The sequence below is a fragment of the Oncorhynchus masou genome, chromosome 23, assembly GCF_036934945.1.
Source record: "Oncorhynchus masou masou isolate Uvic2021 chromosome 23, UVic_Omas_1.1, whole genome shotgun sequence".
NCBI lineage: Eukaryota > Metazoa > Chordata > Actinopteri > Salmoniformes > Salmonidae > Oncorhynchus > Oncorhynchus masou.
Genome location: NC_088234.1, coordinates 49,867,000 through 49,882,223, shown reverse-complemented (window position 1 = coordinate 49,882,223; position 15,224 = coordinate 49,867,000). Strand labels below are relative to the sequence as shown.

The following is a 15,224-nucleotide window of genomic DNA, read 5'->3' as shown; positions in this document are numbered from 1 at the left end:
CTGCATATATAACAAGTGGGAAGCTGTTATTTACCACATATGATTTGGAAAAATTTACTTGAACCCCCCTCAAACTCGTATTTACTAGTGGACAACTTATTTATCATCCCTGAGCTCCGACGTCTTCCACATGCTGACCTTTGACGTCACCTACCTAGTTTGTTTACAAGCATGATAGCTGTACTTTTAGTTCATGGATGACACAGCTTGTTTTTTAACCAGTCAGCGTTTCTCAACAAGTTCATAGCTCATGAATGCATCCAACTGGTATTTATGACTTCACAACTGGTAATTACCACCTTCTCACTTGGTTTTTGAAAGCAACATGAACCAGACTCAGAGGAGCTTACTCTTACACAGACATTTTAGCATAGTAGGGCATAGGCGGTAGTATCAAAGATGGGGGTGTATATTGACTGGTGTATATAGGAGAATCACCCTCCATCACCCATATTTGACCTTCTAATCCAATGGGTTTTGAGAAGGAGGCGAGGAGAGAGGAAGCGAGGAATCAAAGAAATGTAATTGAGATTCTTCCTATGGCTCTGCCTCTCCTCTCTTGTAGGCTATTATCTATATTGAACAAATAAATAAACGCGACATGTTACAATTTCAAAGATTTTACTGAGTTACACTTCATAGAAGGAAATCAGACAATTGAAATAAATGAATTAGGCCCTAATGGCCTGGGAGGGCATAGGCCACCCCCTGCGGAGCCAGCCCAGCCAATCAGAATTAGTTTTTCCCCACAAAAGGGCTTCATTATGGACAGAAATACTCCTCAGCACCCTTCCTCCCCCTCCTCAGACGATCCCGCAGCTGAAAAAAATGGATGTGGAGATCCTGGACAGGCGTGGTTATAAGCTGTCTGTGGTTGTGAGGCCGGTTGGATGTACTGACAAATTCTCAAAAACAATGGCTTATGGTAGAGAAATTTCTCTGGCAACAGCTCTGTTGGACATTCTTGCAGTCAACATGCTAATTGCACGTTCCCTCAAACTTGACATCTGTGGCATTGTGCTGTGTGACAAAACTGCATATTTTAGAGTTGCCTTTTATTGTCCTTGGCACAAGGTACACCTGTTTTATTTCAGCTCATGAGAAATGGGACCAACACTTTACATGTTGCGTTGCTGCAGAAAGATCTGGCCTTTGTGAGTTGAGTGCCCTATGTAGGGTTGCAAAGGGAGGGTATATTACTGGTAACTTTCTAAGTTTACCAGTAAACTACCAGAATTTTTGTAACTTTCGAGGATTTTATGTCATTTTCATCACAGGACATCTAGTGGCTTTTTGAGTAATTCAGATTATCACAGGTGTCATTAATTATCTCTGGCCCTCTTACAAAATAATAAAATAAGATGATTTTAAAATCAAAACTGTAAACATTATCCTAAATACAACTCATCAACTTAGTGAATACCATTGGTGTTTAATATGAGAGTTTCAACATGAAATATCCTTTATATTTTGTTCACACTTTTATTTATTTAACTATGTCAATGTCAATGTCACGCCAAACTGTGAAAAAGTAAATAGTTGGAAGAGATGCAGAGTTATCTATTTGTTAATTGTCTTACTTTTTATCTGCATTGTTGGGAAGGGGATGGTAAATGAGCATTTCACGGTAAAGTATTACACTTTCTGTATTTGGCACATGTGACAAATAAAAATGTGTTTGATTTGATTCCTCATTAAACTTATGGTCTATCATCTAGAAACCCATGGACATTATGGACACAGATATAACAAATTAATACTTTATATGAATACATTTTTAAAAGTGAATCAAGTGTAAATTACCAGAATTACCATAGACTGCCATAGATTACCTGTTAATTACTAACATTACCGGAAATAACTTTTGTCAACTACCAGTAATTTTGCAATCCTAGCCCTAAGCCTCTTTTTATAGTGCAACTTGATGTGGTTATACAGTATTTCATTCAAGACATCCAGACCAAAAAATACTTTCATGTTTGTAGTTTATTGATGTATAATATTACAATTCATTTTGTATTTCTCCTCCACAGAGATCTTGTAACCTCTGTTATGTGCACTTTAATACATTAATTTGAAAGAATTAGGAATGTTAACATTATCAACCATGTATTTTCAAGGGCAATTCTGCCGTATTCATTATCTCCAGCACCAAAACAGTATCTACATACACTGAGTGTACAAAACATTAGAAACACCTTCCTAATATTGAGTTCCACCCCCCTTTATCTTCAGAACAGCCTCAATTGTTAGGGGCATGGACTCTACACCGTGTCGAAAGCGTTCCACAAGGATGCTGGCCTATGTTGACTCCAATGCTTCCCACAGTTGTGTCAAGTTGGCTGGATGTCTATTGGGTGGTGGACCATTCTTGATACACATGGGAAACTGTTGAGTGTGAAAAACCTTGCCACATTGCAGTTCTTGGCACACTCAAATTGGTGTGCTTGGCACTTACTACCATAACCCGTTCAAAGGCACTTAAATCTTTTGTCTTGCCGATTCACCCTCTGAATGGCACACATACACAATTCATGTCTCAATTTTCTGAAGGCTTAAAAATCATTCTTTACAATTATCCTGTCTTCTCCGACTTCAAGGGAATTATCACTTTTATACAAGGAGTTACCAACATATTCAAATAATGATTGACATATTGTCATAAAAAAAACATTATTTTGATAAATGAATTCATATTATTTCATTCTTCCACGAGATATAGTCCCGACACAAATCTAAGGTTGCTACACAAGCCGGCTGGTCGTTCGATCTATTGGTTCGGTTGCCAGAGACGCGACCCAGTCGTTATATCTTTTTGTTCTGCATCTATGGACGCAACTCTGTAGTTAGTTCTAAATGTTCCATTGCCGTACTGGCTGGCAACGTTCTTATTCCTTGTTTGATAGCTAGCCAACTACGGCTAACTACGGCCAGCATAACAGCAAAGTGGCTGCATTTGCTGTTATTTGTTTAAACTGTTTTCAAGTGACATTTATTTAGATACATCCATTACAATGAGCTAATGATGCGTGATTTCGCCTGACATAGAAAATGTGCTCTCTCGTTAGGACATTGTTGATTTTAGGAGCTAGCCAACAATACAGCTAACACAATCACTTCAGTCTGAAGCTAGAAAGACTGCAAACTAGCTGCTCTTCAACTTCATTTAGTTTGTCCTGTTTTCTGTTGACATTTCTTTGTATATATTCATAAAAATTATACCAACTGATTCATGATTTCGACTGGCTAAGAAAATCTGTCTGTCTGTCTGGTCCCGACATGTTCATTACTACGGGACAGCTGGAGATACATTTCAATATTGAAACAATGTTGCAAATGTCGGGGCAGACAGATTGCACGGTTTATACAAATCTCTGCTGTTGAAAACCAAATGATAGTCTAAAAGAAATGGGAGATAATGTCTATATGCTTTTTATAGTAGAGATCAAGTTTATAAATTGCCTGGCTGGGTTGATGAGACAGTGGATTGCGCAGTGAGAGTAAATAGATATTTCAAAGTCATAGAGTTAGCCGGTGGTAATTTGTGGAATAGACGCCGGCTGGAATGTGGTTTTAACCAATCAGTATCCAGGATTAGACCCACCCATTGTATAATAGTACATATTTTGAAGCATGCATCAATGCAAGCTTCAATTGAAAGCATTGAAAGTATGCAAAGAAATATGACGCAGCCACGTAAAAAATGACGGCCATTATTTAAGCTGAAGTGAGAGAAAATACACTGACTTCGGAATGAAATGTTGCCTCTTCACATCTCATATGTTGCCTGACTACAATATTTTATCTTGATATGTTAATAAATACATGCTGTGTTAATGTTTACCTGCCTACGGACCGTAAATCGCAAGCCCATAATAAGTCAATAGGGCTATCTGGCTAGCTACTACTTTTAGCTAGCCAGATAGCCACGAAGAATAGTTAGCTAGCTACCCATGAAGAATTGACATATATCTTGCATAATATTAATTTTAGGTCATTTTTTGTTTAGTCTATTCTTGCCATTGTCCTGGCTGGATGAAGGTTCAGGGAATGGGGAAGTGAAGCGTGAGGTAATACATTAGGGGAAAGTGTGAGTGCTTCTCAAACGTAATGTTTTATGCATTCTCCACACGCTCATCCTCACAAGAACATACTCAAGAGAAAGCATTGGAGAATGCACTCAGAGCATGAGAGTGTGGAGCAAGGTAGTATGCATATTGAGAAACACCCTCAGTGTATGTGAAAACAGGCCGTTTCTATGATCTGTGGTTTAAAAAGATAATAAGAAAAGTACTTAAAACAGGGTAGGATTAAAAGTAAACAAAACTGTGATTTTCAAAACCTGCAATGAGTTTCTAGCCAGAGGGAGGGTATTTTCTTGCCCCCCACATCACTGCGAGTCTCATAGTGTTAGGGAATCACTGTTAAATAAATGTTTATTTTTGATGTTCGCATACTTTTTTACTTTATATATTATTTTCTAGAAATGCGCCGTTTTCATATATGAAGACACTGTAATTGCGCTGGAGATAATGAAAATAAGGTTGAAAAGTGGTTGAATTTCCCTTTAGGCCTGTTTTAGATAATAAATGACAGTACAAGTGATATAGAACATGTACTGTAGTAGATTTGCAGCCATTAAAAGTGTGTTATCCAAGTTTCAGAAGCTGAGCTTACACCTGTATGAGTTATTCTACGTAGCTAGGCACTGTAGCTACATATGCAGCCCAGTGGAGAAAAATAACTATAATCATATTAAAATGCAAGAAAGGCACTGTTAAGCTTTTACAGAATAAACTAAGGGAAATTAACCAGTACATTTGATATAACTTCAGTCTGCAGACCAAGCCTGACATTTCTTCAATGGAAGACTCCATTTTTTTTTAACCTTTATTTAACCAGGCAAGTCAGTTAAGAACAAATTCTTATTTTCAATGATGATCTGGGAACAGTGGTTTAACTGCCTGGGGCAGAACGACAGATTTGTACCTTGTCAGCTCGGGGGTTTGAACTCGCAACCTTCCGGTTACTAGTCCAACGCTCTAACCACTAGCCTACCCTGCCACCCCATACTCTATAGTTAACTGAGTGGATTCGATACTCAGCCTTCTTCCAATGGAGCTGACCTCTACAAGTACCTCCTGTCTGTCACATGATTATGTATCTGGAAAACATTTCATTACAGAGCATAAAACCACCAGTTACATATGCAGGTTCCAAAGTCTCCAAACGATTGTGCTTTCAGTTGCGCATTTATCGTACCAACTCCGCTCAAACACTGCAGCCATAGTCATATAATATCCCATTTTAACATACAGCTATGTAGATTTTTCAGGTCACATACTGTATTAACATAAATTATATACAGGTAACTGCCAAAATAAAGGAAACACCAACATAAAGTGTCTTAATAGGGCATCGGGCCACCACGAGCCACCAGAACAGCTTCAATGTACCTTGGAATAGATTCTAATGTCTGGAACTCTATAATTTGGTGTTTTGTTGATGGTGGTGGAAAACGCTGTCTCAGGCGTCGCGTTTCAGAATCTCCCATAAGGGTTAATTGGGTTGAGATCTGTTGATTGAGAGAGACACACATACATGAAAATATACTACAGTTTACTGTAGAATACTACAGTACTTACTATAGAAAATAATGATATAGTAAAATGTAGAATATTATATTACACAATGTAGTATCCCTCGATCATGTGTAGTACTTACTATAGAATGTTGTAGTATACTGTAGAATACTATAGTAAATACTGCAGTATTATCCCGACAAAAAATGTAGTAAATACTACACAAATACTACAGTAAACTATAGTAAATACTATAGTATTTCATTTGTATATACCCTGACCATTCCCCTACTCAATATCACAATTTGTGCCACCCATAAGTGAGAAACCTACATGCCAAGTATAGACCATATATTGTGTTCCTTACTGGTTATGGAAAAGAGCAGAAGCTCTGAACTATCCATTCAGACCCCAGTCCTACCGACCAACAGGTTATGCTAAATGTGCTCTTTTATTAGTTCTCCAGAAGGTTTCTTGAAGGAGAAAGCCTTCACTTCTATGTCAAAGATTATAATACAATAACACTATAGTAAATACTACAGTAATGTCAGCAAAAACACTACAGTAAATACTACAGTATATTACAATCCGCAAAAAAACACTACATTAATTACTATAGTATATACTAAATTTTTCCTTTTACTACAGTTTTTACGCTATAGTTAACAGTAAATACTACAGTAAAGTCTGCAAAAACACTACAGTGAATACTATAGTATTTATACCAGAGTATACTATAGTATTTTTTAATGTGCGCACAAACACACACACCCTGTAATAAACCCCTTCTGCTACTTTGAGACCCCTCTTTCAAAGTCACTGAGATCTTCTCACCATGGTAGCCAAAATAATGGGCAACTGGACATTTTTATACATGACCCTATGCATGATGGGATGTTAATTAACTCAGGAACCACACCTGTGTAAAATAGCCTGCTTTCAATGTACTTTGAATCCCTAATTTACTCAAGTGTTTTCTGTATTTTGGCATTCATCTGTACATATTGCATTCTACAGTGTAATTGTTAATCAGCTAAGTCAAGTGCACTTATGCACCATAAAAACAAATGTGTTGAAGTTAAGCTGTCATCGTTAACTCCACAGAAGACATTTAAGACTGTTGTGTCTGTCTCTTCTTCAAGAACAAAAAGGTGCAAAATAGAGGAAATCAAAATGGCTGACACAGTTTTGTGCATATTCTCATTCAAGAGCAGGCATCTGTGTTCAGGCTGAGTGGCAGTCAAACAGTGCTGCTGCCTGTGTACCACAAGGCAGTGGTACACATGAGCTGTAAGACAAGAAACCCTGCATTCTGTAGTGTTTATTGTGACCGACAACTGCAGTGTAACACAGCCTTGTTTCACTATCTACTGTATCACAGTCATAACTGATCTTATTTGGCTGCTGTTTGTCTTTCACTAAATTCCTTTAAATGTCCAAAACAATGAATCCTACTGGAGCACGCAATCAGCAAATTGGATTTGTTCAAAATCTAATGGCCTCACAAGATTGTACAATTCATTAGGAAAATAATTGACAAAGTTACTTCAATAGGTTTATCTTCTTCTGTTAATATCAAATTAATTATTGTATTATCTATTATTAAATGGTGAGCTTGTTAGGAATACTTGGGTAATAATAGCTGACTGCTCCAAATTGCCTCTCAAGGGTTTGGAAGATACACGAATGGAACATGCAGGTAAAAACAGGTGAGCTGTGGGCTTATGAGGTTGGACTCAGCCATCATAACTGTGGTTCCAAGGCTATCGAAGGGGCTCGGGGGCTTGAATGCTCTCGACCCTAAAGTGCAGTTTAGACATGCGGTGGTCATGCATAGTCGAGAGAGCAAACAGTACCACTATGACCAACCTCTCTTTTGTTCAATCTTCCTCCCCATCTCCCCTTCCCCTGTTAGTTTCTCAGCTTGTTGCTGTTTTAGGAAATAGTCCATGCAATGATATGCATGAGAGGACATCTTTTGTTGACACCTCAAACATCTTAAAAACAGAGTTATAATCAACAGTTTCAAATCTTTTTTTCTTTTTTTGTCCAAGTGAATCCTCTATGCTGGATGGTCGTATTAGTAATGTGTGTGTTGGGGGGAAGGGGTTATTTTATTCACTCCTATGGAATAGTTATTTTAGTCGTACATGGGGAGGCTGGTTGAGGGACTCTGCACTGTCCATTGTGGGGATGTGGGGTCCGGTCAAACTGCTTGAGGACCCCCCATCTTCAGTCAGCAAGAGGTCCAAGCAGCCAGTACCGTCTGCTGTGGGATGGGACAGGAAGCCACTCTCCTGGGACAGGAAATCAAACTGGTCCACCTGCGGCTCCAGGTCACAGACAGTGATGAAAAGGTCTGTTTCACGCCAGTTGCTAACGTCGGGGTTGCCTTGGGAGCCATTTCTGGAACTGCTACTGTTGCCAAGGGGGGAGGACAGGTTGGGGGGTTGTCTGCAGATGGCTGGATAAGGTTGTGTGCTGACCAGGACTTCCCCAGCCCCTTTCCCTGCTCAGAGGGTACCCCCTCACATCCAGAGGAGAGCAGCAGCAAGGGGTCCACCTCCAGGCTCAAGTGCCTCCTCCAGGGGCCCTCTTCCCTCAAGTGGGGCTTCCCCCTCAGCTGCACCCTGCTCTGGGCATGTTCCCCCTCTCTGTCCTCCTCTCCATCGTCCACACTGGAGCCCACCATCACAGAGGGGCCTGAGCTCTCCTCCAGCCCACCCCTTCGAGGAGCATCTGGGGTGGGGCAGAGGGGGCGTCTGTGATGGGGGCCAGTGGTGGGCAGCTGGAGGGTGGCGGCACCAGCAGATGGTGGAGGGGGCAGGAGGTTAGGGAAATGCACTCGTCTGGGGAAACTACTAGGGGTGGCGAGGAGCGGGTAGGGGCTATCAGGGAGCAGGAAGGGCATGGGTGTGGGGGATGTGGTGGAGGCAGGGTAGGGGGGGGGGCAGGTGTTGAGGGTGAGCTCGCTGGGGGCCAGTATGAGCTGGAGGCCCCTGGAGAGATGGTCACCTGTTGTTGACCGGGACATACCCCCACCCCCCTCACCTGGATGCCCTCTTACACACTCCTCCCAGGTGGGAGCCAGAGGGCAGGTCCTTGCTGAGGATGGAGCTCTGGTAGTCAGATGTCTGGTGCTCCAGCTCGAAAAGGGGCAGGGAGGAGAGGGTGAGGGCAGACGAGCCCTGCCTGTACACATCTAGCAGAGAGTCCAGCTTTGACTCTATGGACGTCACCTGGGGGACGGGGGGTGACAGTTAAAAGCAACAAGGGTTCACTGTGCAAGTGACAAACACACACTATAGACACTGAACAAAAATATAAACGCAACAAGCACTAGTTCATATAAGGAAATCAGTCAATTGAAATTAATGAATTAGGTCCTAATCTAAGGATTTCACATGACTTGGAATACAGATATGCATCTGTTGGTCACAGATACCTTTAAAAAAAGTAGGGGCGTGGATCAGAAATCCAGTCAGCATCTAGTGTGACCACCATTTGCCTCATGCAGCGCTACACATCTACTTTGAATACAGTTGATCAGGCTGTTGATTGTGGCCTGTGGAATGTTGTCCCACTCCTCTTCAATGGCTGTACGAAATTGCTGGATATTGGTGGGAACTGGAACACGTTGTCGTACACGTCAATACAGAGCATCCCAAAAATGCTCAATGGGAGATTTGTCTGGTGAGTATGCAGGCCATGGAGGAACTGGGACATTTTCAACTTCCAGGAAGTATGTACAGACCCTTGCAACATGGGGCAGTGCATTGTCATGCAGAAAAATGAGGTGATGGCGGCGGATGATTGGCACGACAATGCTCCTCAGGATTTCGTCACGATATCTCTGTGCATTCAAATTGCCATCGATAAAATGCAATTGTGTTTGTTGTCCGTAGCTTATGCTTGCCCACACCATGACCTCACCATCATCATGGGGCACTTTGTTCACAATGTTGACATCAGCAAACCGCTTGCCCACACGAAGCCATACACGCTGTCTGCCATATGTACAGTATATACTGTAGCCTAGTCAAGGCCATTCTATTCAACTATTGCTGTATGTATACTATTCTATATACGTATTATACAGATATACTACATATTCTATCCACATACTGTCTATAATGTCTATGCATCCCATCATATATACAGGTATATACAGTACCAGTCAAAAGTTTTGACACACCTACTCATTCCAGGGTTTTTCTTTATTTTTTACTATCTTCTACATTGTAGAATAATAGTGAAGACATCAAAGCTATGAAATAACACATATGGATTCATGTACTAACCAAAAAACAAATCAAAATATACTTTATATGTGAGATTCTTCAAAGTAGCCACCCTTTGCCTTGATGACAGCTTTGCAAACACTTGGCATTCTCTCAACCAGCTTCATGAGGTACTCACCTAGAATGCATTTAAATTAACAGGTGTGCCATGTTAAAAGTTCATTTGTGGAATTTCTTTCCTTCTTAATGCGTTTGAGCCAGTCAGTTGTGTTGTGACAAGGTAGGGATGGTATTCAGAAGATAGCCCTATTTGGTAAAATACCAAGTCATTTTATGATATCAGCTCAAATAAGCAAAGAGAAACGACAGTCCATCATTACTTTACTTTGAAGGTCAGCAAGTCCAGAACATTTCAATAACTTTGAAAGTTTCTTCAAGTGCAGTCGCAAGAACCATCAAGCGTTATGATGAAACCGGCTCTCATGAGGACCGACTCAGGAAAGGAAGAACCAGAGTTACCTCTGCTGCAGAGGATAAGTTCAGTTACCAGCCTAAGAAATTTAAGCCCAAAGAAACGTTTCACAGAGTTCAAGTAACAGACACCTCTCAACATCAACTGTTCAGAGGTGACTGCATGAATCAGGCCTTCATTGTCAAATTTCTGCAAAGAAACAACTGCTAAAGGACACCAATAAGATAAAGAGACTTGCTTGGGCCAAGAAACACGAGCAATGGACATTAGACCGGTGGAAATCTGTCTTTGGTCTGATGAGTCCAAATTGGAGATTTTTGGGCCAGACCGTGTCTTTGTGAGATGCAGAGTAGGTGAACGGATGATCTCCGCATGTGTGGTTCTCACCATGAAGCATGGAGGTGGTGGTGTGATGGTGTGGGTTGCTTCGCTGGTTACACTGTCTGTGATTTATTTTGAATTCAAGGCACACTTAACCAGCATGACTACCACAGCATTCTGCAGCGATCCCATCTGGTTTGCTCTTAGTGGAGCATGTGTGGCTCAGTCGGTAGAGCATGGCGCTTGCAACGCCAAGCGTCGTGGGTTCGATTCCCACTGGGGCCACCCATATGTAAAAGTAGTGGCCCCAGCCGACTTGTAAGTCGCTTTGGACAAAAGCGTCTGCTAAATGGGATATATTATTATTATTATAGTGGGACTATCATTTGTTTTTCAACAGGACAATGACCCAACACACCTTCAGGCTGTGTAAGGGCTATTTGACCAAGAAGGAGAGTGATGGAGTGCTGTATCAGATGACCTGGCCTCCACAATCACCCAACCTCAACCCAATTGAGATGGTTTGGGATGAGAGTGAAGGAAAAGCAGCCAACAAGTTCTCAGCATATGTGGGAACTCCTTCAATACTGATGGAAAAGCATTCCAGGTGAAGCTGGTTGAGAGAATGCCAAGAGTGTGCAAAGCTGTCATCAAGGCAAAGGGTGGCTACTTTGAAGAATCTAAAATATATTTTGATTTGTTTAACACTTTTTTGGCTACTACATGATTCCATATGTGCTAATTCATAGTAATGATGTCTTCACTATTATTCTACAATGTAGAAAATAGTAAAAATACGAAAAACCCTTGAATGAGCAGGTGTGTCCAAACTTTTGTCAATGTCCAAACTCATCGAAAGTGAGCATTTGTCCACTGAAGTCAGTTACGAACTGCAGTCAGGTCAAGACCCTGATGAGGACCACGATCATGCAGATGAGCTTCCCTGAGACGATTTCTGACAGTTTGTGCAGAAATTCTTCCATTGTGTAAACCCGCAGTTTCATCAGCTGTCTGGGTGGCTGGTCTCAGAGGATCCCACAGGTGAAGAAGCTGGATGTGGAGGTCCTGAGCTGGGGTGGTTACATGTGGTCTGCGGTTGTGATGTCAGTTGGACATACTGACAAATTCTCAAACAAAACGTTGGAGACGGCTTATGGTGGTGGAATGAACATTAAATTCTCTGGAAACAGCTCTTTTGGACATTCCTGCTGTCAGCATTTGGCATTGTGCTGTGTGACAAAACTGCACATTTTAGAGTAGCCTATTATTGTCCCAAGCACATGGTGCACCTGTGAATAATGATCGTGCTGTTTTATCAGCTTCTTGATATGCCACACCTGTCAGGTTCATGGATTATCTTTGCAAAAAAGAAATGCTCACAAAATTTCTGGGATATTTTTTGTCAGCTCATGAAACATAGGACCAACACTTTACATGTTGCGTTTATATTTTTGTTCAGTATAATTTGCTCAAACGCTCACCTGTCTCTCCACTTTACACACACGTCCCAGCATACTCATGTCCTCCAGTGTGTCCCCATCAGGGTGAAGCTTGTCCCTGATCTTTTTGTCCATGGGGACCTGGCCCTTACCCAGTATCTGATCCACCCTATGATACACACATTTCTTTGAATTAAATACAAATAGTGGACTTTGATAGCCAGTTGGTACATTATATTTTCACATGGGTCAGACAGGTGGTTTTACGTGTGAAGTTTCACATGTACTTTTTCCTTTCTTGACTAAAATAATTCCCCACATGTGGCATTTCTTTCACACGTACATTTTCCCACTTCCAGCTACATCTGGTCGCCCATTCAGGGCCGCACCTCCTAGCCCATTCAAATCAAATGTTATTTGACAGAGACGCACCGCGACAGAAAGACAATCTAATTTAAAGCATCAGAGCCAGCGAAGCAGCTCCCTTCTGTCTCAGTATTTTTAGACAAAGTATCTGATGCTGTCTGGACCAAATGAGTATGGCATGTCATACTATTTCTGGCCAGACAGAATCAAATATTGTACATGGGCTACTTATAGAGTGGCGCTGTTTCGTTAGCTTGCGTGCTTTCTCCGGTGACATAGATTTAGCAGAGAGGAAGAGGCGAAGCGAGAGGGATCACTCTCGCCAAAATTTGTCCAGAATAAACCCAATATGTTTCTATGGGCATAATATACAGACCTAAGGGTTTCGCCTGCCTTCCGCCTTTGGTACAAAAACTTCCATTGTTAGGGTGGAGACATGTGCATGTCGTCATTATATACGGATCTCTGGGTTCAGCCTCTTGCGAATTGAAAAGGAAAGTTGTTAGTATGCGTCCCCTAAAATAAATGGATATTTCTATATGGCTATAATTACTCCTGTCTAAATAAAATTCAAAAAATTGATTCACCAGGGAGCATGACTTAGCCACAGAGGATCATTAGCTTATTTTATTTTTTAAATAGCTGTATATTGTTTCAAATCACAATCGTTTAGGCCTATGCCTATTTGGGAAGCCCGTAATTTGGTTAACGCGCGTGGAAATAGGTCTAGCTGATTGAGTTGTGGATGTCAGTGATACGCATATAAAATATGTGAGAAGATAATGTGTCTTGAGTGTAATTGAAAATGTTGCATGAAGAAGGGGAGTGGTGTGTGGCAACGATATGGCGCATCTCTATCCAGAATGCACTCAGCTGTCTCCCACCAATTCTGGCGGATTCATTGTTTCATTGTGTGAATTGTTTTTCCTTTGATTGTTTATTTGTTTGATCAATTCCCAACAACTTGTGTCACCAGTAGGCCTAGAAAATGTACAGTTAAACCCCCATCATTTGGTTATATGAATTTCTGCTAATGCATGTTTTACTTATGCTACAGTCATTCACGTTTTGTTTTATTTCATAACCACTACTAGTTTTGTAAAAAAAAAATATATATATATATATTTTGTATTTTTTCATAACCACTACTAGTTTTGTAAAAAAAAAATATATATATATTTTGTATTTTGTTTGGAGTGCTCCATGTGAGCAATGAGCACGTGTCTGGTTTTCTCTTTCCTGACAATGTTGAGCAAGCATGTGCACCTGAGCACAAAGAAGTAGTCCGACTTGGCCTGCTGCATGCAAAAGTAGGAAAGTGCCCGATTGGCAATGTTTGATTTCTGATTGTCATAACTCCCCACGTCCACCACTAATAAGCTAAGCTTAGTCATTTTTTCTTCACCTCACACAGAAAGTCAATGAAGTAGTTTTTTTAACATACATTGCTAATGATAGTTCCTCAGTATATGAAAAATATTTCCAAAACTCCCAGTTTTGCTTGATATTGACCATCCACGATATCAATATTATAGTTTTAACTATGTTTTTAGGCTATATGGTGTTTAAAAAAATAAAAACATTAAACAAATTAAAATTGTACTTTGTTTACAAACATTGGAGTAAAGCAAGCTCAAAAATATCCATGTTGAGAGCAGGGGAGACTGGAGGGCGGAGCTATAGGAGGATAGGCTCTTTGCAATGGCTGGAATGGAATTCATGGAACAGAGTTGAACATGTAGTTTCCATATGTTTGATGTGTTTGATACTATTCAATTCCAGCCATTACAATGAGCCCGCCCTCCTATAGCTCATCCAACCAGCCTCATCTGGTTGATAAAATCCTTAGTCATTAGCCAATCCTTTGAAGGAGGAAAAGTCTGTTAGTAAAGATACAGCAGCAGCTGTCAATCTATGTCCTCGAAGCACAGCAACATGCAAAAGATTTGAAACAGGCCACACATTCATAACAGCTTTTCTTCTACCACACGCTTGGCGAGATGCTACACATGTAACATCTACTAGTTGAATGCGTCCATTGGTTAGAAAGCATGTGTCATCATGGAGTCCAAAGCTCCTACAACCGGGTTGCTTCAGTGAAAGCAGTGTCTCCTCTCCTGTCTCCTCAGCCTGGGAGGGAGAGGGTGTGTGAATGTGTGTGTATACACACACGCAAACAGACACGTTAATGAAGTGGAGAAGGTGAACATACATATATAGAAAGGTGTGTAAGTGTGTGTGTTTCAGTGTCTGTGTCTGCTTGTGTGTGTATTGTGTGCACTCTTAGAAAAAAAGGGTTCCTCGACTGTCCCCATAGGAGAACCATTTTTGGTTCCCGGTAGAACATTTTTTGTTTCCACGTAGAACCCTTTTGGGTTCCATGTAGAACCCTCTGTGGAAAGGTTCCTAAATGAAACCCAAAGGATGCTACCTGGAACCCAAAAAGGGTTCTTCAAAGGGTTCTCCTATGGGCACAGCTGAAGAACCCTTTTAGGTTCTAGATAGCTCCTTTTTTTCTAAGAGTGTGTATCTGTGCATCTCACCTAGTTTGTAGACTCTTGATTCTGCAGAGCATATCCAGGTGTCCTGCAGAGTACTGCTCTATCACATCCTTCACATCGTATGGACGCAGAGTCTCCTTAAACTTCTTCTTTGCTACATGAAACTTCATGATCCTGAGTGGAAAAGTAGGGGGAATCACACAGAGATCCATCAATGTTCTACCTGTCATCTCTTAGTCAGCCACTAGAGGGAAACAACAGCTTAACTATGCATAACCCTGTATGTTGGCAAGAAGCTGACA

General features: G+C 41.0%; 1 protein-coding gene across 1 annotated transcript in view; it reads right to left on the bottom strand.

Annotated features, from left to right (window-relative positions):
• Nucleotides 1-1,968: 1,968 nt before the first annotated feature.
• Nucleotides 1,969-15,224, bottom strand: part of kcnq5a (potassium voltage-gated channel, KQT-like subfamily, member 5a) — a 121,752-nt gene continuing 108,496 nt past the window's right edge. The window contains 5 exon segments of the mRNA XM_064932415.1: nucleotides 1,969-8,025; nucleotides 8,028-8,644; nucleotides 8,646-8,821; nucleotides 12,098-12,224; nucleotides 14,965-15,096. Of these exon segments, the coding sequence (XP_064788487.1) occupies nucleotides 7,718-8,025; nucleotides 8,028-8,644; nucleotides 8,646-8,821; nucleotides 12,098-12,224; nucleotides 14,965-15,096 (1,360 nt within the window). The 3' untranslated portion in view covers nucleotides 1,969-7,717.